At 43.9% G+C, this 24,875-nt stretch overlaps 3 protein-coding genes across 9 annotated transcripts; 1 reads left to right on the forward strand and 2 right to left on the reverse strand.

Annotated features, from left to right (window-relative positions):
- Window positions 1-419: 419 nt before the first annotated feature.
- Window positions 420-7,940, reverse strand: c19h1orf198 (chromosome 19 C1orf198 homolog). Its single transcript, XM_054761317.1, has 6 exons — window positions 7,623-7,940; window positions 7,379-7,429; window positions 4,871-4,996; window positions 4,579-4,746; window positions 4,179-4,511; window positions 420-1,809 (listed from the first exon to the last, which is right to left on the reverse strand). Exons 1-6 carry the CDS (start codon window positions 7,926-7,928, stop codon window positions 1,753-1,755), a joined length of 1,041 nt encoding a protein of 346 aa, XP_054617292.1. The 5' UTR covers window positions 7,929-7,940; the 3' UTR covers window positions 420-1,752.
- A 355-nt stretch (window positions 7,941-8,295) lies between these two features.
- ost4 (oligosaccharyltransferase complex subunit 4 (non-catalytic)) lies at window positions 8,296-11,751 on the forward strand. 2 transcript variants are annotated; one of them, XR_008566888.1, is made up of 4 exons: window positions 8,296-8,309; window positions 8,511-8,640; window positions 9,514-9,606; window positions 9,937-11,751. XR_008566888.1 is itself a non-coding variant. In XM_054761322.1 (3 exons), exon 2 carries the CDS (start codon window positions 8,512-8,514, stop codon window positions 8,623-8,625), a length of 114 nt encoding a protein of 37 aa, XP_054617297.1. In that variant the 5' UTR covers window positions 8,296-8,309; window position 8,511; the 3' UTR covers window positions 8,626-8,640; window positions 9,514-9,619. The 2 variants fall into 2 exon arrangements, 1 of the variants encoding a protein (XP_054617297.1); XM_054761322.1 differs by lacking the exon at window positions 9,937-11,751 and having other exon boundaries at window positions 9,514-9,619.
- On the reverse strand, window positions 11,620-24,471 carry agbl5 (AGBL carboxypeptidase 5). 6 transcript variants are annotated; one of them, XM_054761314.1, is made up of 16 exons: window positions 24,341-24,471; window positions 23,250-23,536; window positions 20,027-20,198; window positions 19,785-19,951; window positions 19,548-19,725; window positions 19,298-19,476; window positions 17,833-18,367; window positions 17,594-17,763; window positions 17,392-17,527; window positions 17,077-17,261; window positions 16,807-16,997; window positions 16,467-16,658; window positions 14,445-14,581; window positions 14,318-14,370; window positions 14,043-14,149; window positions 11,620-13,923 (listed from the first exon to the last, which is right to left on the reverse strand). In XM_054761314.1, exons 2-16 carry the CDS (start codon window positions 23,468-23,470, stop codon window positions 13,850-13,852), a joined length of 2,697 nt encoding a protein of 898 aa, XP_054617289.1. In that variant the 5' UTR covers window positions 23,471-23,536; window positions 24,341-24,471; the 3' UTR covers window positions 11,620-13,849. The 6 variants fall into 6 exon arrangements, 5 of the variants coding, with proteins under 5 accessions (XP_054617289.1, XP_054617288.1, XP_054617287.1 ...); XM_054761313.1 differs by lacking the exon at window positions 24,341-24,471 and adding an exon at window positions 24,062-24,168; XM_054761312.1 differs by lacking the exon at window positions 24,341-24,471 and adding an exon at window positions 23,761-24,163.
- Between the last annotated feature and the right edge of the window lie 404 nt (window positions 24,472-24,875).

Below are 24,875 nucleotides of genomic sequence, written 5' to 3' on the forward strand. Positions count from 1 at the left end.
TTTGCACTTTTCAAGCGACATGGCCCTGGCGTTACAGCTGGCTGCGTGCGCTCGATGGGTTTTTTACCACTCATGGTGGAGCATTTGGGACAACTAGCACGCAAAATGTTTGTGTACAAGTGAGCTCGGGGGAAGATGTGACAGGCCGTTAACATCACAGGCAGGAGAAAAAAGGAGCACTTGATTTGTTCACCTGCACAGTACAGGTAACCTCACCTCATTGGAGCGTTTGTTGTTGGGTTTTTAAAATATTGCTTATCGGAGCTATTTTTAATGTTACCGGATTTATCGGTACAATATCATAATTCCCTCGTATTTTACCAATAATTATCGGCCCCCCCCCCCAGGTCCTAATGATGTGCGCTGGCCAGCATGGCTTTCTGACATGATCAAGAAGTAAAAAATGACAACTTAAAGCAGGACATTTCTTCCTTTTATTCTAATGTGTGACTTGAAAATGAAGTACAATGCGAGCACACGTGTGGAGTGTAAACCAGCTGATTTATAAACTGGAGCAAGATAGCGTTTATATACGCATCACAATTGCCTACAAAACCTTCAACATTAGGGTTGGGCATCAAAACCGGGGCTAACGTTCCGATTCTCCCGGAATCGTTCATATTTTTTTTATTTCGATGCCTGCGTTGGGTGATTGACCGGCCCGTCGACCGGGAAAAATGGTGGCATAACAAACGATTCAAACGATACCCAACCCCACTGAACATGTCGCAGCACTTCATCTTCTCGCTGGTAAATTCCAAACATACAAAAAGATGCAGATGAGCATGCGCCGTGATGATAGCGTGCGTGTGTTCTGTACCAGCTAATCCAGGGGTCTCAAACTCATGGGCCATTTGCGGCGCTCCGAGTCACATTTGGAGGCCGGCGAGGTCTGAGACGAGCCAACGTTACTCGTAGGAGGCTCGCATGAGCCTACGCTCAGCTAAGACCAAGGGAGTCACTTCAAAAATGTGGTCACTTCAAAAAATACTAATCGTAGGCCGTAGTCGACCACAAAACAGCAGTCATTTATTCATGAATTCATTTTCAAAATAGAGTGAGGGGGCGATGTTTGAACAGCAAAGTGGCGAGGGACGACTGTACTCATCTTGGGAACAATCCAATATAAAAAGAGTGGAATTAGCAATACAAGCCAGCTGGTTGTTGATGCTGTTTGCTCCCATTTCTGCTAGAAAAACTTCATAAAGTCAGATGGTTTGCTGTGCTGAAAACTCTACCTTTACAAACATGAATGCTTTTTCGTATGAAAGACTTTCTGCACTGAGAGCTGTTGATGTTTTCACCCTCTAATGTAAGCAAGTATACTAAATAACACCACATGGATTTCCTTGTGAAGAAAAGTGCAGCGATAGCTTAGCATCTGGCTAGCAGGCCACGTCAACGCAGGCTTGGCGGGAAATTGTAGGCTCACGCAAAGCAAGCTAAGGAGCCATCACTGCTCTTGGAACGCTTCGTTCATTTACTCTCCAAGCACAAGGCGCTTCCATTGGTGTCACTGCGACATTCTTGTCTGACTGTGATGACGACGGGGGAGGAGCAAGGACCGTGTGATCTGAGTGCTAACGAGGTGGACGAGACAGCAAATTGGGAGAGGTCCTAAGAGGAGTCCAGGTGCAGGAAGTGTTCCAAGCTAACTGGGGAGGGACGATGATGCGGCAGATGAATCTGGCTGTGGAGTCGTGAAGTGGTGCTGACGGCGTCTTTCACGCAGCAGCTCGACTCAGCTGCTGCTTACCAGTTGTCCAGGAAGTCAAACCCTGTCTTCAGGATGTTGCTGCTGGTGTTGAACTGCAGGGAGAAGGCAGGGAAGCCAGGATCAGACACTCCAACTTTTACAGTGAAAAATGCAACTTTGCCACTTTGGTATTTTGTAAATATACAAAATATGTAATATATTTTTTTACATGTTTGTCGTGTGTGTCCCAGTACATCTGGTGTAAAAGTAATGCTGCATTTCAGAAAATACATGATCGTAACAGTAAAATATGGTGGTGGTAGTGTGATGGTCTGGGGCTGTTTTGCTGCTTCAGGACCTGGAAGACTTGTTGTGATAAATGGAACCATGAATTCTGCTGTCTACCAAAAGTCCTGAAGGAGAATGTCCAGCCATCTGTTGGTGACCTCAAGCTGAAACCAACTTGGGTTCTGCAGCAGGACAATGATCCAAAACAAAGACTTTGGAGTGGCCTAGTCCAAGTCCTGACCTGAATCCTATTGAGATGCTGTGGATGACCTTAAAAAGGTGCTTCATGCTGGAAAACCCTCCAATGTGGCTGAATGACAACAATTCTGCAAAGATGAGCGGGACAAAATTCCTCCCCAGCGCTGTAAGAGACTCATTGCAAGTTATCTCAAACGCTTGATTGCAGTTGTTGCTGCTAAGGGGGGCCAACCAGTTATTAGCTTTAGGGGGCAATCACTTTTTCACACAGGGACATGTAGCTTTGGATTTTTTTTCTCCCTTAATAATAAAAAGTTTCATTTCAAAACTGCAAGTGTGACAAACATGCAAAAAAATACGAAATCAGGAGGAGGCAAACACTTTATCCCACCACTGTGTGTATGCTAAGAAGTTATATTTCAAGAAAAAAAGTGCATCTCAGTTTTGTCATATTGGTGAAAAACCATATTAATATCAACTTCACCATTTTTCCCATTTTTCTAAATATTTCAGCTTTCTTAATCTGTTTTGTTCTGTTTTGTTTGTTTCTCATAATGTTGCAAAAATAAAATATCTTCCCTGATAATATTACAAGTTTATTCTCATTAAATTGAGCCTTTTTTTCTGGTTGGAACACAATTCTTTTCTCTTAATATTTTCACTTTTTTCCATTTCTGCTGCTGTTGCCTATTTTTTTTAATTTTCAAAATATTTCAACTTTCTTCTTATAATAGAGATGCACAATATCTTTTTTTTTTCCGATACTGGTAACTTTCTACTTCTCAAGACCGATGCGGTACCGATATCTAGTAACTTTTTTATATCTACTTTTTAAAATTTAGATTTACGTGTAGTTTGTGCACACCTGGAGGTAAGAAGGACTGAAACAAATTAGGATTTGACCAACTGTACCTGTTGATTTGTCCTAATCAGATATCATGACATTACTACTACCACATCACTACTATCAGGAGAACCAGAGTATAGAGCAGGAGGAGCCACCTGCTGTGGCCCAGCAAGGTGCACTGTATTCGGGCACACGCTCCGAGCAGCCGGTGTGATGCCACGGAGGTCTCTGGCAAACCTTTTGCCCTTTTCAAAACGCAGCAGTGCTGGCGATTCAGGTTGCTGATCAGGTTTTTTTGTGTGCTTGAGGTATTTTTTTTTCTTTCCGCTCATCGTGGAGCATTTGGTACAACTAGCATGTGAAATGTCTTCCTCGGAAAGTGAACGTTTGTTTACAAGTGAGCTTAGGGGAAGTTCGGACAAGCTGTTAACGTCACAGGCAGGAGAAGAAAAAAAAAAGGAGCGCTTAATTTGTTCACCCGCCCAGTATGGGTAATCTTGCCTCATTGGAGCATTTTTTTTAATTAGCAGTTATCTGAGCTATTTTTAATGTCATCAGATTTATTGTTATGAAGTCATAATTCCCTCATATCGACCAATAATGATGGTGCACCCCTACCTTGTAATTATGTAATTATTCTTGTCATAATATTTAAACTTTGTTATAACATTAGAACTTTTTCTGCAACCTAACCTTCCAAAATGCCTTTGTTATTCTTATATTAGAACTTTAAAAAACTCTCATTGTTACTCTTTATGCGACCAAAAGGATCTCATTTTCCCTCATATTACGTCAAAAATTACAGAAACTTCAAATTACATTACTTTATTATTAATTATTACATTTAATTGCTCATTACATTAGTTTTGACTTCTCTGTCAAAAAATTACTGCTGATTTTTCCACTTTTGTTGCTGTTTTTTTTTTTTGTTAAACTAGATTTTTAGAATGTGCTGCGGACCAATAAATAAACAGCCGTGGGCCGCAGATGGTCCCCGGGCCACACTTTGGATACTTGAACTAACAACTTCCCTTTTTCTTGTTTTAGATGGCATGTCTGTATGATTTTGATACGCTCTGCTATGTGCGGAGATGAGCGGCCGTTCTGTTGCATCGATCGTTTGTTGTCTGTTGCTGCGTTCAAGGTCACCTGGGAAAAGACGGGACTGCTGGGCGAGGCCTCATCCTCCTTCTCGAGGGCGGGGGACTTGGAGAGGATGTTGGAGGAGTACACCTCATCCACGGTGTAGCCGACGACCGGCAGCGTGCTCTGAGATCGCTCCCAGCCCGCCACCGACGACGAGACGCTGACCGGAGGGGCGGGGCTGGGCGTGATGGAGATGGACGCCGGCGTGGCGCTCACAACGGCAGGAGGCTGCGGCGCCGGGGGCTTGGGCGCTCGCTGCTTGGCCGGCCTGGACGGAGGCGGAGGGTGGGGATCTGCCGCCGCCTCCTGCTGCTCTTTAGCAGGGAAAGATGATTCCTGTGGAGAAACACTTTCACGTTAAGCCAATGGAGGAAAACCCATGTGAGCGTCGCTGAAGGCTCACCTGGCGCAGGTAGGAGGGCAGTGGCTTCTCTCCTTTCTCTAGGGATTTGATCTGACTGGGGGTCAGCGACTGGAAGTCAGCTTGCTCCCCCTCCAGCCTGGAGCGTTCTGCACTGATCTTCCAGAAAGCAGACTCCTCCTCAGGCCTCCTGCTCTCGCTGACGGACACCTTCACAGACACACCATCATCAGCTTCACCTTCACCTTCAAATGCTCAATAGAAGGACACCACTGCTGCTAATGTCACCGTGGGACGTCTCATCTACGAGGTCATCCAACTCCACCATCCTTACCTTTGTTGCAGCCGTACTCTTGCCAAGATGATTGGAGTGGGGGGTCTTTGCAGTTTTTGGGTCCCCCTGAGAGACCAACACTGCCGGGTCAGCAGCGCCTGATGTCAAGCTGAATTCCAGCTGGCTCTAAAAGACAGTATTAACTCATTCAATAGCGAAGACGTATTTATAGCGTTTTTTAAACCCCAACGCTCGCTCCCAAAGACGCATTTGTACGTCTTTTACGTTTTTTTTGCACGAGAGGCAAAATTGTAAATAGTTTGTGGTGTTATTTTGATGTAAACAGCACTTTTTGTGTTGTTCATGTTGGTGTTGTTTAGATATTTGAGCTGTCACAAAAGCAAACAATTTGTGCCAAAGTGAAAGTTATGCTTGAAATGTATCTTTTCACAAAAAGCTGGGTTTCTTCCCCCCCCCCCTTTTTTTTTAGTCAGGAACTGATATTTTCCTGAAACTTACCCATGTTCTACTGCTGATTACTTAAGAACGGAAAAAGGTAGAAACAGACTTTTTTCCCTGAGAGTCTAATCTTTCTTTTGCTAGGTTCCATGTTTGTGTGCCTTGAAAAATCTCTCAAAAATGTCCGGTACTGAAAAATGGCTGGGACTAAATGAGTTAATAACAAAAGGTTTTCATGACAGCACGTAACGACCGTGGAAATATAGAACTAACGAAGCTAACCAAGGACGCTCACTTCTCCTAAAGGCAGAACCACCAAAGTGAAGGTGGAACTGACGTAATGAGCAGTGCGAGTGTTGGTCCTGATGGTCTGTTTTTGGTCACACTTCATGTGAAAACATTTTAGGTAAGCCTGCCTTTACTTGACACTCACTGTTTTATTTGTGAAACTTTTATTCTACAGTCATGGAAAAATGATTAGAGCACCCTTGTTTCTTCAGTTTCTCGTTCATTTTAATGCCTGGTACAACTAAAGGTACCTTTGATTGGACAAATATAACAATGACAACAAAAATAGCTCATAAGAGTACATTTTTTGGCAGTACAATGCTATAGCTATTCATGTAAGAACTTAAGTGATTTTGGTTATTATCAAGAAAACCATAGAAGCTGCTGGATATCAGCTCTTCAATGGATCTATATTTGTTATCATCGTTATATTTGTCCTAAGAAATGTACCTTTAGTTGTACCAGGCATTAAAATGGATCAATAAACTGAAGAAACAAGGCTGGTCTAATCATTTTTTCCATGACTGTATTTGTGAAAGTGCAATAAAAGCACATTTACATGTTTTTTAAGCACCTAGTCCATATTAGACCTGCTTCTGTTCGAAAGCCACTAGACCTAGACTTTTCAAATCTGGATTGGATTCATCTACGGATTAATCTGTTTGTGAAAATGCAATAAAGGCACAACACAGAGAAACAGAGAAATGCACCCTTGTTGCATTTTCACAACCAGAATAAAGGTTTACTGTTTCACAAATCACAAACTGTTTTTTATGAACCTTCAAGGTCTGGAGATGAATCCAGTCCACATTTGAGAGGTCTATGTCTAGTAGATTTCCAAGTGGACCACATCTAATATGGACCACGTGCTAAAAAAAAAGGCCTTAATGTGCCTTTATTGCACTTGCATGAATAGAAACAAGGTTTCACAAAAACAATAGCGGGTGCCAGGCAAAGGTAATTTTTTACCTAAGATGTTTTCACATCCACAAGTGGCAAAAAACAGACATTAGGTTAATACCACCTTAATATCCAATCACAAGTAGTGTTGCCAACTTGGCGACATCCAAACAATGTTGGCGACATATTTTCTCAAAAGCGACGAGTGACAAATCTAGCTTCTTTTTCTGGCATGGTTGGAGAATTTTCTGGTATTTGGGGACTTAAAAGTGAAAGCACGTCATGCTGTGCAGCTTGTGTTCTCACTGAGCAGCAGGGGGTGCTGCTGAGACGTCCGACAGCTCCTGCACACTGAGAGCATAGTGGAGCCCTACGCATCCGTGAATCACGCATGCGAGGCACCGTGCCGCTGGGGTGGCTCTCACCCTGTTTTACAGAGCGCAACCTAAAACGTAAATGTTTCTTAATCTTCATGAAATTACTACTCGTTGCACTCAGAAGGTGTGATGGAAGAATGATGTGTGATAAATAAACAAGTAGTCCTAACTACAAGATCAAAGGTGAGGCTGGAGGCAAGTAATTATTACTCTGTCGAGACGTTGAGAGGTGCTGGCTGCAATAAATATTGAAATGATTTTATTTTGATGAAATGATGGCCAATTTTACATTAACAAACTAAAAATTAAGTTTATTTGTAGTTCTAAACAGAATTAATGTGTGTGTTTTTACTCACTTTTCTGTCTCTTCTCGGTGGTTATGTTTTTTTCCTACAGCATCTCTTACATAATATGCAAATTAGCCAATGACGTCATCCAGCGACTTCTAGGACAGCCAATAACTTACTGAGGAGTTGGCAACAGTGATCGCATGCCAACGTCAACGTCATAAAATCAGACAGTATTCATTTAAGGTCATGTTTACCTTGGTTTCCCATGAGAAGGGGGCTGAATGTTCATCTTGCCACGTGATATCCTGGAGACACATGCAAGACTGCTTTATTTCACGATATTTGTCATAAATATTTAATAAATCAAAACGCCCACAAGGACTGTAGCAATGGCATTGCTACGTAGCTAGTCGTTAGCAGCATAGCCAGCAGGCGATTGTCAACGCACTCATAAAACTCACAAAGTTTCCATTTACACTGTGACATCTTTATACTCACCTCTTCCCCGAAATGGACAATCTTCTGCCCGGTTTGTATGAGCAGTTTAGGGTAGCAGACCACCTCCTCTCGGTCTACTCTGTGCATCGCGTATCGGCCTCGTATGTGAGGATCCATCATCCAGTTGTCGATGGCGCTGTCTTGTTCCTGCGGCGACATTTTCTCCCACGTCGAGCCATGCTGGCTTTTGATTTTCTCCCGCTCCTGCATGATCTTCTTGGCCATGGAGTTGATGGACGAGAAATATTCGAATTTCTTGTCTTCCATATTGTGGGCTTCGAGCCCCGCTGTGGTCGCAGCGGCCATCTTGGATTGCTTCCAGATGTTTTTGTTGTGTGAAGGCGGGGCGTGTGGCATTCCATGATCCCGGAGACTTTGGGAGTTGGTACTGCGTCGTCCCGTCTCGTTGTTTTTTCGAGCGGCGAGAATGAAAAGGCTAACTACTAAACGATTCTGACATTTTTATGGGATATGTTACGGTTGAATGTTCTTACTTTTAAGCTACAATTTCTTAAATCCTCCGCGTTTTTCGGTAGTGTCTCAGATTTACGAATGTAATGGAACGCAACATTTGGCATCGGAAACGCGACGTGTCATTCCTGTTAAACCGGAAGAGACTCAACGCTCGTCTCCTGTGAGCTGGTGAAAAGTCGCTTTCAATCAAATTGATTAAAAAAAGCCAATAACGTAAGTAACCGCAGCACTAAAGGAAGTCAATGTCGTCTTAATTGTGCTTGTTTGTTCCAATTTTTAATGCGTGAATTGCTTGTGGTGTTTACTAGCCAGCTAACTAGCTAGCTAGCTAGCGAACCGTCCAGTTTTCGTACGTTTCCCGACCACGCGTTTCTGTCTGCATAATAGCATTGTATTTGTTATCATGTTTCATAGAATGGTGACCGACGTACAGCTGGCCATCTTTGCCAACATGCTCGGCGTGTCGCTGTTCCTGCTGGTTGTCTTGTACCACTACGTGGCCGTCAACAACCCCAAGAAGCAGGACTAGAACCGGACCTGGGAGGTAGGTGCATCCTTAGCAGACACAATCGTCTAATTTACATTATTGGACGTGGTGCATGTAATTTATATGGGCACTATGAGAGTCAAAAAGTGAGCAAGAAACATGAAAAGCAGTTTCAACTTTCTGTTGTTGCGGTTTGTTTTTTTGTTCCAAGCAAGATGGGACCACGTGAGTGCTTCACTTCACCTCAGAAGGGTTAATGGGAATGGAAAAGAGATATCTTGCTTTTTTTAAAAGGAAAAGTGTGGGGTTTTTTTGAGAATTTTGCTCATCATCCGCAATCCTCATGTGAGACATCAACACACACGTCTTTCTCTTTTCTGTATGTTCTAAAGGTATAAAAACAGGTAAAAAAAGAGGCAGTTAATTAATGCGCATAATGGGACACACCTATTCTGCCTGGAAAGGTTGCTATTAAAACGCCTCCAAAAAGCTCCAACAAGGTTTTATGGTTTTCTATCCATGCTGTGAGCATGTAGTAACAGGTACATTCATGATAACATGGAATACTTACAGTATTTTGGGAACTTACTTCCTGGGTGCATTGATTTCACATAGCAAAAAGAAAAGCCATTTATTCAGGAGATCTCTCAGCACGGGCCGCACGGCGGCCTAGTGGTTAGCTTGGAAAACATGCATATTAGGTTAATTGGTGACTCTAAATTGTCCATAGGTATGTATGTGAGCGTGGATGGTTGTCCATATGTGCCCTGCCATTGGCTGGCGACCAGTCCAGGGTGTACCCCGCCTCTCGCCTAAAGTCAGCTGGGATCGGCTCCAGCATACCCCCGCGACCCTGATAAGGATTAAGCGGCATAGAAAGTGAATGAATGAATATCTAATCACATCAGTGGTGTTTCTTCTCTTCCACAGATATTGGAATCACCACCCAGGAATCAACAACATTCCCTCCCCACCCTAAAAATGATTTCCCAAAGATCGTGCAGTAGTTTCTTTAAATAAAATGTAAGTACTCTGATGTTTGAGTGATTTTCTCTACATGTGTGTGAAGTGTCGAGGTGTGTAGTGCTGCTTACAATACGCTGTGTGCACAATTATCAGGCGTCAGTATTTTGACCATATTCTCGTTTTTATGCATGTTTTCCAACCCCAAGCTGAATAAACTTGAATGCCTGTTGGGTTTAAGCATACCAGGTGATGCGTATGTGTGCACTGAGGGAGAGTATGTTTTAGGAGATCAACACCCTTTATTAGGTGTGCACAATTATTAGGCAGCTTCTTTTCCTCTGGCAAAAAGGGCCTGAAAAGTAAAGAACTGTAAAACATCTTTCATAGGGATGCAGCACTCTTGAAATTACCAAGATATTCGGACGGGACGACGGAACCATTAAATGTTTTGTTGCAAGTGCACAAAAGGATCGCAAGAAACGTGGCGAGAGAAAAACATGCAAATGAACTACCAAATATTTGAGAAAAATCAAATGTGAAGTTACCAGGAACACATTATCCTCCAGTGCTGTCATATTCCAGAACTGTAATCTACCTGGGGTGTCCAGAAGTACAGTACATGGCGTTCAGTGCACAGAGACATGGCCAAGGCAAGACAGGCTGAAACTCGACCACCACTGAACAAGACACAAGTGGAAAGGCTACGACTTGGCCAAAAAATATCTGAAGAAAGATTTTTCGCAAGTTTTATGGACTGATGAGACGAGAGTGACTTGATGGACCAGACAGATGCGTCAGTAAGGTGGAGGAGGGGTACTGGTAATTATTAAGAGATGAGCTTGTCGGTCCTTTTCAGGTTGAAGATGGACTCAAACTCAACTCCCAAACCTGCTGCCATGTTTTTTCACACAGTTGTACAGGAAAAAGTGTGCATCTTTCAAGAACACCATGATTTTTATGCAGGATAATGCTCCATCTCATGCATCCAAGTACTCCACTGAGTGGCTAGCTAGTAAAGGTCTTGAAAAATAATGACATGACCTCCATGCTTACCTGACCTAAACCCTATGGAGTACTTGTGCACCCTTTAAACGTAAGATTTACAGTAAAGAAATAAGGTACACCTCTCTGAACAGTGTCTGGGAGGCTTTGGTTGCTGCCGCACAAGAAGTTGATGGTCAAAATGATCAAGAAACCGACAGACTCTATGGATGGGTGATTTTCTGTGTTATTGAAAAGAAAGGTGGCTGTACAGGATGTATACAAAAAAAAAAAGTAGACTCTCCAAAAAGTAGCCACGAAACTCATAAATGAGTATTTTCATGACATTTCATGAAATTATTTTTCATTAAGGGCATCATCCTTTGGTCCATACCTAAATTTATTGCATAATTGCATGCATGACCGAACACAGGCCCGTTTTCTGGTGGGCAAAAAAAAAAAAATTCCTCCAAAAAATTTAAGTGTTAAAAGTTAAGAAAAAGTCACACTGTGAAGCAAAATGCAAATTTTAGTTCTACGCTGCGATACCCAGATTATTCCTACAAGATTGGTTTAATTGTTGGAATGTACTTTTTCCGCTGCGCTTTCGTCTTCAAGGGAATGGTCGGTTGGCGCGTGCTCGGTGGGCCCAAGAGAGCGCTCCACCACACCGCCGGAGAACGATATTGTTTTGATCCGCCTGATGGAACGGCCCCCACGGTCACCCAATTTGACACTGCTGGACTTTTTTCTGTGGGGCCATCTCAAATCAAAAGTGTAGTATGTGACACCAACACATGACCTCGATGACCTTGAACAGCGAATCAGAGTTGCAGTTACGGGAATGAACAAAAATTCTCATTTTGCATCACATTTGATGACTTTTCTTAAATTTTAACCCTTTAATTTTGTGGATTTTTTTAATTTTTTTTGCCCACCGGCCTGTATTCAGTCATGCATACAATTATGCAATTCATTTTAGTATGGACTAAGGGATGATGTCCATACCAACATATGCAAATAAAGACATTTCATGACAATATTCAATTGTAAATAGTGGCTTTTTTTTTTTTTTTTTGGAGACTTTTTTTGATATACCCTGTATTGGTCACCGATTTATTTTTGGAAATGCCATAGACATATTTGTAAAGTTTGTGTTTATCATTCTGACTTTAAAAAAGTGAAAATAAAAGTAGTGAGATGGGAATATTTTTGTTTTTCTTTCAGTTGCCTAATTGTGCACAGAGATTTTCTCAACAAAACCTCACATTCACTTCCTTAAATATTCCAGTTTGAGATGTATTAACATTTTTGGATTGACCAAGAGCAGTTATGGTTAAATAATAAAACTAATCATGCAAATTGCCTAATTGTGCACACTGAAAACATTCAAAATCACAACATCCCAAAGTTTGCTTGACAGAATATTTTAATAGCATAATATGAAACATTTATTGGTCCACACAGCAGTTGGTACGTACGGGAGTGTACTTGTACAACCTTCACACGTCTTTCATTACTTTCAGTTGACAAGTAACTTGTTTCTTATTGGCAAAGCCTTTAGAATAATACGAGACGCTGATAGGCTGCTCATCAGTCACAACAAATGGTGTGGTGGATATTAATGTGGTGCCTGGCTGCTTGCTTATACGTTTGCTGTGGTGAAGGCACACTGAGTAGGTAAGAATAAATAACGTACAGCCACTTCATTACAAACACCTGCACATCTAACGTCCACAGATCTATCAAACTCTGCATTTATATCATGACAGCTAAAATACAGGAAACTACAACCCCTGACAAGACTGATAGAATCACCAGTCAGGGAGGATCCTCATTCATTTTTCATTTAGTCGAAAAAAAGCACATCACAGACTCTAGACTAAAGACACTAAACTAAACTCTCTGGCTTTAACCCTCAGGGGTCCCTGAAGACTTTTTTTTTTTTTTTTGCTTAGATCTCTCAACTTATGTTCTCATAAAAAAATACTAAACATGTAAATATTTGTATTATTTTACTCTTCTAAATGCCCTTTTCATTCAATGTCAGTTTTTGCTTGGAAAAATACATAATAGATAATACATATAATAAATGTTGGTGGGCTGGGGTTCTATGTCAAAGATCAGGCTTAACTATGCATACCATTAACAGTAAAATTGATTTTGATGCTTTACTTTTTTGCAGGGTCAAATTCCAAAATTCCCACCCTTTTGGGTCCCTAGAGGACAAAAAAGTCCCATTGACTTCCATTATAAGCACAAAATTGGACAATAGAAATATGCATTTTTCTCATTTCAGGGTTTGCAGGGTCAGTAAGTTACTTTTTGACACCACGCAGGTGGAAAAAATGATGGAATCATGAGAGACAAAGCAAAGAACACTTGAACACACCACTAGTACTTTGTTGCACCACCTCTGGCTTTTAGAACAGCGTGTAGTCTCTGAGGTATGGATTTAATGAGGGACAAACAGTACTCTTCATCATTAATGAGGGACAAACAGTACTCTTCATCAATCTGCTGTTGCCACATCAGCTTTGCAGGTTGGACCATTTTCTTCAACTTCCACCAGATTTTGCATTTGCTTGAGATCTTTGTTTTCAGTTTTTTGCTCTATGGTAAGATGCCTTATCGTCTCGAAAAAAGATTTCATCGTCCCCAAACATCCTTTCAGTTGGTGGGTTAAGAAAAGTGTCCCAAATGCGAAGGTAGACTAGTTTCCTATTTGTTTGTTTTGCTGTACATTTTCTATTAAGACCTACTGCTTGAAGTTACGTCTTGATGCTTTGATGTCTTCCTTAGTGTGTTTGCCTTTAAAACCTTCCCGGTCCAGACCTTCTTGATAATCCTCTCCTTTGTTCCAAGTGACATCTGTGGCGTTGGAGCCACGGTTCACGTCAGTCCACTTGGTGCAACAGCTGTCTACGGTGTGATCACTCATTTGTAACTGCACATCTAATCGGATGCAGGTGGTAGTTTTGGGAATGAAAACTTCCAGGGTGATTCCATCGCTTTGTTCTCAGAATTGAGTGATTCTAGAATTGTTTTCTGCTCGGTCTAAAAAAGTAACCCGTTACTGACAACCACAATTTTTTTTTGTTTCTTAAAGCCACAAAGTTTTTGCTTATGTCTGTGATCTGCTTTTTTTCTGCACAAACAACTGAAAGAAGATCCTCCAAGATTGGTGATTCCATCATTTTTGCCAGGAGTTGTAATAAAAGGGGGGAGTAATGGCAAAATACGGGAGTTTCCTGGGGTGAAATGGGAGGGTTGCCAGGTATGGTACCCAATGATGTGGTCAGTGAAGGTCACTGGGTTGCTATTTTACAACATGGGCTCGGGCGGTGGTCCTCTTGAGGGCTTTGCAGGCCTGCGGCTTGGCTCGCTCGTCAGCTGAAATGTCAAATGTACAACTCAGATGTATGCATCCAAATGATGGCGGATGCTACAGTTTGTCATTTCTCGCTAGAAACATGATCTTATCGTGTGACTTCATAAAATGGAGACCTGACCTTGAAGGATTAAATTAGGGCGGGTCTTGCTGTGACGTGCGGCGGCACTTTCAGATGACACCGCCTTCCTGTTGGAGGCGCGGCCCACGTGCGGCGGCAGCTCACACCTGCAAGGGCGACACGTTAATCCGAGTGACTATAAAAAAAATGTCCCTGAGAATCACGGGCTGCTTCTTCAGCCGTCACCGTTTGTGTGATCATATTTTTATGTCATTACGATCAATCTGCCAATTAAGTATGAAAATGCTGATAATGAGATAAGATGTTGGACTCACTTGCTAAATTTGAGGGAGGCCAGGATGTGCTGGGGCCCACAGTCTTGCAGAGTCTGTGACAGATGGAAAGCAGCGTAAGAATCACTAAAACAAGACAACCCTTGTATGGTTGGCGAGGGAGTCAGACCGCTGTGGCGCGATGGCCCGGGTGGAGGTTAGGATTTCGGCACCCTCGCCCTCCTCGGCCGGGGCGGGCGGTGAAAGGCGCTTTGGACCGAGCCGCCGTAGTGAGCGCGCCCGCCTGAAAGTCTGCACAGCCGAGGCCTGCCGAGCACACGCAGGGACACACACAGCAAAGCGTGGGTGACACAGGAAAGAATACGACAGGAAACGGATGCTTCACAAACACGTTGATCTTTATTGAAGAGCAGCACAAACAACGTCTGTTCCCACATAAAAGCAATCTTTTATTCCTCCTACTTTATTATCCACCATTTAAAAGGAAAAGTGCACATTTTGGGGGGGAATTTTGCCCATCATCCTCAATCCTTCCTCTTTTCTGTGCATTCTCAAGATAATAAAAGAGGAAAGTAATAAATGCACATAATGGGACAACACCTATTCCACCCAGAAAGCCTGCTATTAAAACACCAAGGTTACTCTAACTAGCCATCTTACACTCACTGTTCGGCACTCCTTGGGGAAAAAGCAATTAATTTAATCAAAAGTTAAACAGTCTGTGTAACATCTTTCTGTCTACTAAATATCCCATGTTACAAAACGGACACCTGCAACAGGCACATTAACACTACTGAGATGAGGCAGCGCTGAATTGTCTTCAACTCTCACATGAGCATACAACACCCTCTACTGGTAGCAGTAGTAAATACAATAACAGACACACAACATAGCACTGATAGATCACTAATACGCCACAAGAACGCAGAATGCAAAGCACGTTTATACACTGTTAAAAAATATATATGCTAAAGTGCACTTACAAAAACAGCAAATTCGCCAAAAGTAAACAGCAAGGTAGAGAGGGAACACTGTACTCTATCCTCCTGTACTGTATCCTTCTGTACTCTATCCTCCTGTACTGTATCCTCCTGTACTGTATCCTTCCACAGAAGTGCCCAGACAAAGCAGACTACGTGTGGCTTACGATCCGTGCATTTTTTTATTGAGTGGGACTGCTAAATAACCTGCCATGGGGCCAAAGAAAGTTGCAATTGGCATCAATTTCATCAAGATGGACGGCAGTGGCTCGGGAGGTAGAGCAGCTTGTCCTGAAACCAGAAGGTTGGCAGTTCGATCCTCGCTCCCTCCATACCAGTCCCTGGGCAAAACTTCACCCACCTTGCCTCCAGTGCTGCCCACACTGGTGTATGACTGTCAATCCGTGTTTAGTGGTGGTCGGAGAAGCCAATTGGCGCCAATGTTAGCATTGCTAGCGTGGTAACATTTGCATATTAGCGTTTTTAGCCATTTTCATAGCTGGACGCGTCTATAAACATCACCATTATGCTATGCATTAGCATGCTAAGATTAGCAATCTAAATACGTAGATAAAATAAATGTAGGACTAATATTTATGGTGTGAATCACAATATGGGGGGAACTATGGCGCTTGGCGAAGTGCTTTTCTAGTAAGAAGTTGTATTGATTGTATAGCACCAGTTTAGTAGACAACATGTTAGCTGACAAGTCCAGCAGTACCGTAGCTTCCTGCATATTCACCAATGTCTGTCCAAATTCTTAATACTTTTTAACGGTTACTTTTTAAAAGTTAAATAGAAAGTGGTTTGATGGGTGCTGTGGCTCAACATTTTCCAGCAGGAAGATGCTTTGACAAGACATCGTGATGCACAATAGCAAATTCTGTACTACTACTGCCTCAATGTGTAAAAGTCAACGTTATAATGTGGTTAAGCATTTTTAAGGCATTTTCAGGATTATTCAAATTTTTTCGCCATTCACGGAGGAATGTAACCCCTGCATATAATATCAGCACCTTTAGTGGACCCTTACGTAACACGCACACCCAAGTCAGATTAGTCCCGCTTCTCCCCAGCAGAGGTGTTGGCAGCTGGCAGCGGCGCCCCCTGGAGGAGCTGTGGGCTGAACTTGGGCAGCAGCCCTGGGCAGGGGAGGGCCTGTAGGGAGGGGAGGAGGGCGGACAGGCTGGGGGTCTGGAGGGAGTACACACCTGCCATACTGATGGAGGACGGGAGAGGACAGGAGCCTGCTGCACACACTGACGAGGAGGAGGAGGAAGAGGAGAAGGAGGAGGGGGGTGAGGAGGGCGGAGGAGGAGCGCGGGTGGGCACATGGCTGTTGCCGGGTGAACGCAGGACGGTACGCTGCTGAGGCGGGCGCCACTTCTCCGGAGGTTTAGTGTCTACGGAGACAGACACACCTGCTGAGAAACATGCGGGACCCATGGTCGGGTGGGGGCGAGGTCATGCCAGTGGAGGCGGAGTCATGCTTTTAGGGGCAGGCAGGGGTTATTCATGCAACAGCAGACGAGGCCAATAATGGTGACTCACCCCGCACGGACCCGAGGGACTTGTGGCCGCCACGCACGCCGTGGTTCTGCGTGTTCACCATGGGTGGGGGGCACCCGAAAGTGAAGCTGGGCGAGTTGTGCATCTTTGGGGAGGGTGTCAGGCTGCCGCTGCTCTGGCTGTTGCAGCGAACGCGACAGAAGGAGCCCTCGGCGGCCAAACCGCTCAGACCGCTGCCCGCCATCACCAACACAAGAGGAGTGAAAACGGCGCTACAAGGCACACGCGTCTTTTGTGTGTGCGTGAACTCACTTGTGGAAGATCTTGGGCGGCGACGCCTTGCCGTGGTGGTTGGCGGTCTGGGTGGCGGTGCTGCGGACGTGCTTGAGGACCCACGCCCGCAGGTTCCCGAGGCAGCTGTGCTCAGACAGGACCAGACGCGGCCACGGGTTGCACTCGGCCATGTCCAGCGCCGAGATCGCCACGGCGCGCCCCACCTGGTGCCACAAAGCAGTTTCAAGTCAGACCCCTCCCCCAGTCCTCTTTCTCACCCGCCTCCACTGTGAGCCACACTTTCAGTCCGGTCAAGCAACCTTCAGCTTTGACGGGAGCAAAGACTTTTCTGACCTGTTCGAATATTTCTGGCGTGTACTTGGGTGGGAAGGCGGGCATGGGAGGGGGCGTGGCCCTCCCGTTGTCATGGCAAGCTGCAGGGATGGTGTTCAGAGCTTTCCCGGTGTTGTAGTTGCATTCTAAAGTGTAGCTAGCAGACAGCAAGGAGACATAAGGAGCGTGATTTGATGATTTGCGTGTTTTGAGCGCGTCTCACCTGTGAAGAAGCCCGATGGCTTTGTGGACGGCCACCCGCCCGCTGCCTTCTTTCGACTGACCGTCACGCTTGTCCCGCGCGTACATGTTTTTCTCAGAAAAGTTGCACCCCACAAAGTCAAAGTGTGGTGAGTTGATGGCAATCAACCTTGGGTACAGCATGTTCTCCACCTGCACGCACAGGAAACACAACGCTTGACTTCCTCCCTGGGGGCCAACACCGCTGCAAACAAACCTCACCTGCTGGCTCTCGTCGGGAAGATTGTTTCCATACATGAAGCAACCCCGCTTGGAGGCGTGGCCGTGCAAGTCCACATAGTAGGCCACGCCCCCCTCCTTTGGCGGAATGGACTCCCGCTCCTCGTCCTCCTCTGGCTGCGCTGGCGCCGGTCCCTCCGGTGGCGGCACGGAGACCGTTTCAGAGGAGCTGGACAAGCTGCTAAGGTCCTCCTTCGCCGCCTCGACTGCGGCCCCCCAACCGTTTTCTTCCGTGGCCATTACGACCTCGGGCTGCGCCGGGCTCGCGTCCTTCTCCGTGTTGCGCTGGTTCAGGCTGACTTCCAGGGCGGTGAGGGGGAGGGGGGTCTGGCGCTGGTTGGCAGCCTCGGTGTGGCTGGGCGGGGCCTGGCCGTGGGGGCTGCTGGACTGTGTCCTGTGTGCACTGTTGTGCACGTGATGGTACAGCAGCAGCGTTTTGGCCGCATAGATGGACGGGTGCAGCTCAGGGCTGGGCTTCAAGTACTGTCTGTTCAGGTTCACGCCCCGAGAGTCCGTCCTACACGTTCAAAGCAAAGAATGGAACACCTTCCACATTTAAATCCAACAAAACACTCTACTCTAATTGGTCACAAAATGTTCATGTTTAGTTTTTACTAAATGTAATGTCTTTTTTTGTTGTTCAATTACAATCTTAAAATTGTCTTAAAACTTTAAAATTACAACTTTTTTTTGGTTGAGATCATTCATAAAAGATTATGACTTATTTATGCTGGTAATATTTTGTACGCTGAAACAAAATGCATCTTTTCATTCACAAAATATCACAGCCTTTTCTGTTATATTACAACTTCTTTGGCTACAGAATATATTCAGGCTTTTTAATGGCGAAATGACCTTTAAATGACCTTTATTTCTCTGGCAGAATTAACTCTACTTGTCATTAAAAATATGCCTCATTTATTCTTGTAAAATGAAATAAAAATGCACCTTTTATTTCACAAAATAGTACAATTTTTTCTGTAATATTACAAAATTTGGGGGTGGAAAATTACAACTTTTTATTGGTAAAAATGCCTCTTTCTGGCAAAATTAACTTTTCATAAAAATGATGACTTCTTTTGTCTTGTGGAATATCACTTTTCCGTAATTTTTTATTTTTTTTTTTTAGATATTTTTATTGCTTTTTCTTGTGAAATGACTTCTTTCTGGCAAAATTAACTGTATTTGGTGTAAAAATGATGACTTCATTCTCAAAATTTAAAAAAGCAACTTTTTAATTCACCAATTATTAGAACTTTTTGTGTAATATTACAAATTTTTGGGGGTGGAAAACTACATCTTGTATTTTCTTGAGCTATGAAGGTTTTTCTGGCAAAGCAAACCACTTTTTGTAAAAGTGATGGCTCGTTTATTTTCGGAAAAAGTAAAAAATGGACCATTTCCAAACGCTTCCAACTTTCGGGTGATATTGGGACCCCCTACTGACCTGTAGTGTCCTCTGACGACGCCGTCGGGGTTGAGCATGGGGATGAGCTTGAAGACAAACATGTTACGGAGCGCGTGGGCTCGTGGGTCGTCTCTCCTCAGGATGAAGCTGAGGAAGCCGTTGAAGACAAACGAGGACGGGGTCTCGCCAGGGTGCACGCGGCTGCTGAGGAAGAACACCTGCCAGGGCGGCGTGTCAGATTATGGCATTGGTTAGGTGGACAAGAGTAGAAAAGCATTTTGTGACGTACTTTTTTGTCAGCGAAGCGATGTGGCCGCGGGGTGTCGGCGTCCGGAAACAGCTGAGGCAGACGAGGTTCCCGCTCGTCCTGCATCCCTCCGCAGTTGGTCACAGTGAGCAGGTCCACCCTGTTGCCGTCCAGAGAGCGGCACAGCAACTCTCTGTGATAGTACACAGTGCCAGGGGGGCTGAGGCGAGAGGCGGGGTTAGCTAACCACCAAACCGCTTGGCACCGCCGTCGTCTTACCTGCCGGGGCTGAGCTCAGCGCCGTTTTGGTAGCTCTTGTCCAAACGCTGCATCATCTCCTGGCACTCTGTGTACGAGAAGGGGAAGCAGAAGGAGAAGAAGGTGGTGGCACCTCGCACATCCGGCAGCCGGTGAGTGAAGGACAGTATGAACTGGTTCCGTACAATCTTGAAAAGCAAAAAAAGAACATTGAGGATGTTAGGACACCTCGGAAGCGTCAGGGCCATGAAATGTTTCCGTACCTCAGTCGTCGGCCTGTCGCGGACCCTCTCCCACCTGTTCTTGCCAGGTACGGTGCGTACGAGAGGCGCCATGCCTTGACTGTAGAGCTTCCTCTGGTTGTTCATGTTCATCACGTTGACCTTTAGCAGCTTGCCAGCTGCTACACCCTGCACGCTAAAGTGAAACCAGGACCTGAAACACACAAAACACAACGTCCATTTTTACTATGTTCATTGTTAAATAAAATAACTCTCTTTACAAAAGTATGAAGGAAAAAATTACATTATACTATTTTCTTCATTTATTATTATTTATGTCTTATTTATGTCAAATTGCGATTTTATTCTTGTAAAATTATGACAGAACACTCTTGGAGCTTGGGGCTCGAGCTAGGTTTAGTGTAGTGTAGGTCAATGGCTGACGGTGGGGGTGGGGGTAGGTCTATGGCTGCGGTTGAGAGTAGGACTATGGCCGAAGCTGGAGGTGGGGGTAGGTCTGCTGCTGAGGCTGGGTTTGAGGGTATGTATATGGCTGGGGCTGGGGGTAGATCTACGGCTGATGATGGGGTTAGGTCGATGGCTGAAGGTGAGGTTGGGAGTAGGTCCATGGCTGGGGTTTGGGTAGGTTTAGTTTTGAGCTGGGTTAGAGGCTACTCAGCAAAACAGGAAGCAACACGTGAAGCTAGGAGAATAATATTGCTTAAATACTGTATATCGTGTAGCATACCACAGGGGTCAATACTGGGACCAAAACTGTTCACTGTAAATTCCCCAAAGATCTAAAGGTACTATTATTTGCAGACAATACAATACATTACCACTGTGTACATACAATACGATGTCTAACCACTACTATTAATTTTTGGTGAGTACCATCATCTGTAGTCACTCATTATCCAACTATGTTTCTGTCAACTGTTAACCCTTTTATCAGTTATTATCTACTTATTATTATCATTAAGCCTGTTGTATCATTTCTTTACAGTAATTATACACTTTGACTGTCATTGCACCACATTGTTATATTTGGACTACAGGAAGTGAATAAGTGTACTGCAATGGAGGGGGGGGAGTAGTAGTATTAAACACGCTTTGCTTCTTCCTACTCCTTTTTGGACATGTGGAACTGTGAATTGTGCCATGTGATGTACTCCAGTGTATCTTGCATGCATGTTCAAAACGAAACTATGTAATATTTTGATTTCATTACAGTAACATTTCTAAATTCTCCTAAAATTGCAACTTAAAAAAAAATATCACATTGTTAAAATGATGAGTTTATTCTCATTAAATGTAACTTTCATTCCCTATACATTGCACCCTGTATGTACAGTGGTATGAAAAAGTATCGGAACCCTTTGGAATTTCTCACATTTCTGCATAAAATCACCATCAAATGTGATCTGATCTTTGTCAAAATCACACAGATGAAAAAACTGTGTCTGCTTTAACTAAAACCACCCAAACATTTCTAGGTTTTTATATTTTAATGAGGATAGCATGCAAACAATGACAGAAGGGGGAGGAATAAGTAACTGAACCCTCTGCCTAAGGAGACTTAAAGAGCAATTGAAACCAATTTTTACCAAACAATTCAAGTCAGGTGTGTGCCCAATCACTGATGAGTGGTTTAAAGCTGCCCTGCCCACTATAAAACACACAGAATTGCTAAGAATTGTCTTGATGAGAAGCATTGTCTGATGTGCACCATGGCTCGCTCAAAAGAGCTGTCTGAAGACCTGCGATCAAGAATTGTCAATTTGTATAAAGCTGGAAAAGGATACAAAACCATCTCTAAAAGTCTGGATGTTCATCAATCGACAGTCAGAGAAGTTGTCTACAAATGGAGAGAGTTTGGCACCGTTGCTTCTCTCCCAAGGAGTGGCCGTCCACCAAAGATGATGCCAAGAGTTCAGCGCAGAATCCTCAGAGAGGTAAAAAAGAACCCGAGAGTGTCTGCTAAAGACTTACAGAAATCACTGGCACAGTCCAATATCTCTGTGCACACATCAACTATATGTAAAACAATGGCCAAGAATGGTGTTCATGGGAGGACTCCAAGGATGAAGCCACTGCTGTCTAAAAAAACATTGTTGCTCGTTTAATGTTCGCAAAAAGGCACTCGGACACTCCACAGAAGTTTTGGCAAAATATTTTGTGGACTGATGAAACCAAAGTTGAATTGTTTGGGAGGAACACACAACGTCATGTGTGGAGGAAAAATGGAACAGCTCACCAACATCAACACCTCATCCCCACCATGAAGCATGGTGGAGGGTGCATCATGGTTAGGGGCTGTTTTGCTGCCTCAGGGCCTGGACAACTTGCAATCATTCATGGAAAAATGAATTCAAAAGTTTATCAGGATGTTTTGCAGGAAAACCTGAGGCCGTCTGTCAGACAGTGGAAGCTAAAAAGAGGATGGATGCTGCAACAAGACAATGATCCAAAACACAGAAGTAAATCAACTTCAGAATGGTTTCAGAAGAACAAAATACACGTTCTGGAGTGGCCAAGTCAAAGTCCACACTTGAACCCCATTGAGATGCTGTGGCATGACCTCAAGACAGCGATTCATGCCAGACATCCCAGGAATCTGACTGAACTACAGCAGTTTTGTAGAAAAGAATGGGCCAAGGTTAGTCCTGATCGATGTGCCAGACTGATCTGCAGCTCCAGGAAGTGTCTGGTTGAAGTTATTGCTGCCAAAGGGGGGGGGCACAAAATATTAAATGTGAGGGTTCAGTTACTTATTCCTCCCCCTTCTGTCATTGTTTGCATGCCATCCTCATTAAAATATAAAAACCTAGAAATGTTTGGGTGGTTTTAGTTAAAGCAGACACAGTTTTTTCATCTGTGTGATTTTGACAAAGATCAGATCACATTTGATGGTGATTTTATGCAGAAATGTGAGAAATTCCAAAAGGTTCAGATACTTTTTCATACCACTGTAAAATTGATCCTTAACCCCCCCAAAAATATTACAGCTGTATAAAATAGATTTTTTCATGAAATATATTTTTCTCACAACAAGTATGTAAAATTCCAACATGATTCCTTTATTGTCATAAAATGTTACCTTTTTATCTTGTAAAATTGCCGCTTTATGCTGAAAAAATGCTATAAAATGTGGGGTGTTTTTATTAAAAAAAAAAAAAAAAAAAAACTTGTGCCAACTCCCATCCCACTTTCAGTACGTGTAGTCCATGAGAATAAAATAGTGTTTATGTGTCACTGATGTCACCTGTTGCCGTTCTCATGCTCCGTGCCAGCACAGTCCGGCTGCGTCCAAACATTGAACTCATAATCGGGGATGTTTGGCGCTGATGCGGGCCCCCCTACAGCAGCTGTGGTGGTGGCATCAGGAATAGGGCTGGGGGTGGTCTTGTTCACCCTCTCCACACGGGCCAGGTTCCCCGAGTCAAACTTGGAGCTGAAGACGATGCTGCCAAAGCGGACCTCCATGGTGAGGAGCCCACCCACCCCTCAGAGGCGCTTAGTCAGCTTCAAGTTGTTGTGACGTCCCAGGCCCTACATGGACACAAGATGTTGGGAGTTCAGAGGTCAAAGCACACCTGTATATCCAGCGTTGCGTGTCATAATACAGACAACAGCGACCCTCTGTGGCAAACACACGAACTACAACCAAGCGGATCAATTTCACACATTTTTATCGCCAACATGACCTAATTGTCCATCAATCAATCATTGAGATACATATGTGAATGACACGTGTGTGATGATTGATCACTAACCAGCTCATGTTTACGCAGTTGTCCTGCAGGAAACAACAATGGAACAGCTGACCCAGAAAAGAGGCGCACACATCCGGAATGGGAATAAAGCCTCTCCCACCTTTGTCACAACCACTGGTCAGTTTCAAAATCGATACATTGAGGCTTCATGTGATGAACGGCTGTTAAAGCTAACAAGACGTCACTAGGCTACATGAGGACAGCTAGCGGTCGTCGTTAGGAAAAGGACGCCGCTTTGTACAAAAATACACGACGTGTCTTCGTCACTTTGCGGTCGGAATAAAACCCGAGCAAGTCTTACTGTTCGACACGATCGATTGCGCGCTTTGCAGATTGTGTCCTCGATCGATATCCGTGCGTGTTTGTTGTCTTCGTCCTCGTTTTTAACTCTTCACTTGGTCACAGAGCCTGCCACGTTCAGGGGCATCACGTAAAAATGAGTACTATCGCATTTTCACGTATAAACTATTGCTGTATATTTGTAATCTTTGTCATGAAAAGCTGTTACGTTAAGTCATGGATCAAATTGTCTTCAGAAGGGTATCGCTCGTAGAAAGCATTTTAACGTCTGTTTTCTCACCTTTGTCCTCTCTGGAGACAAATTGGGTGAGGGGTGTCTTCTGATAACAAGCTAACAATTGCAAATCTTATAACTGTGGTGCCAATGCTTTATGACACCCACGATCCAGCAAACACTACACGCCGAAAACGTTTTTCCTTTGCGCCGGTTGCCAAGGCAACAAGGTGATGCTTTATGATGAAACGCTGCCCCCTGCTGATGAACCTGTATTTACATGAGTATCTAAATAGATGCAAATTCAAGTCAAACGACATGAGTTGAATTTGCTGCTCATTATCAGGAGGGTTACTTTTCAAGCAGAATTTAGTAAAGGAAACCAACCAAACCCAGGCTCTCGGGGGCGGACATCAGTCTCGACTCTTGGGTTGAGCTGGAGAGCTAGAGCGGATCGACATCATAATAAATATAAAAACAATTTACTACTACTAGGGGTGTCGCAAGATCTCGCAAGATTAAAACGTGTCAAGATTTCTCGCTCAGGAAAAAAATGGCTCGTGGGCACTAGGCCTGAGACGATAATAAAGTAATTAATCAA

This window comes from Dunckerocampus dactyliophorus, chromosome 19, assembly GCF_027744805.1.
Source record: "Dunckerocampus dactyliophorus isolate RoL2022-P2 chromosome 19, RoL_Ddac_1.1, whole genome shotgun sequence".
Lineage (NCBI taxonomy): Eukaryota > Metazoa > Chordata > Actinopteri > Syngnathiformes > Syngnathidae > Dunckerocampus > Dunckerocampus dactyliophorus.

What these genes read in the sequence shown, in the direction of transcription:
- c19h1orf198 (XM_054761317.1), bottom strand. Translation starts at nt 7,928, where the DNA reads ATGGCCGCTGCGACCACAGCGGGGCTCGAAGCCCACAATATGGAAGAC. An exon ending in TTGTCCATTTCGGGGAAGAG is followed by an intron (nt 7,430 to 7,622) that starts GTGAGTATAAAG and finishes ATGTGTCTCCAG; the next exon opens with GATATCACGTGGCAAGATGA. An exon ending in CCTTCTCATGGGAAACCAAG is followed by an intron (nt 4,997 to 7,378) that starts GTAAACATGACC and finishes ACTGTCTTTTAG; the next exon opens with AGCCAGCTGGAATTCAGCTT.
- ost4 (XM_054761322.1), top strand. Translation starts at nt 8,512, where the DNA reads ATGGTGACCGACGTACAGCTGGCCATCTTTGCCAACATGCTCGGCGTG.
- agbl5 (XM_054761314.1), bottom strand. Translation starts at nt 23,470, where the DNA reads ATGGAGGTCCGCTTTGGCAGCATCGTCTTCAGCTCCAAGTTTGACTCG. An exon ending in CGCCAGAAATATTCGAACAG is followed by an intron (nt 17,262 to 17,391) that starts GTCAGAAAAGTC and finishes TTGTGGCACCAG; the next exon opens with GTGGGGCGCGCCGTGGCGAT. An exon ending in CGGGCCATCGCGCCACAGCG is followed by an intron (nt 14,371 to 14,444) that starts GTCTGACTCCCT and finishes CATCTGTCACAG; the next exon opens with ACTCTGCAAGACTGTGGGCC.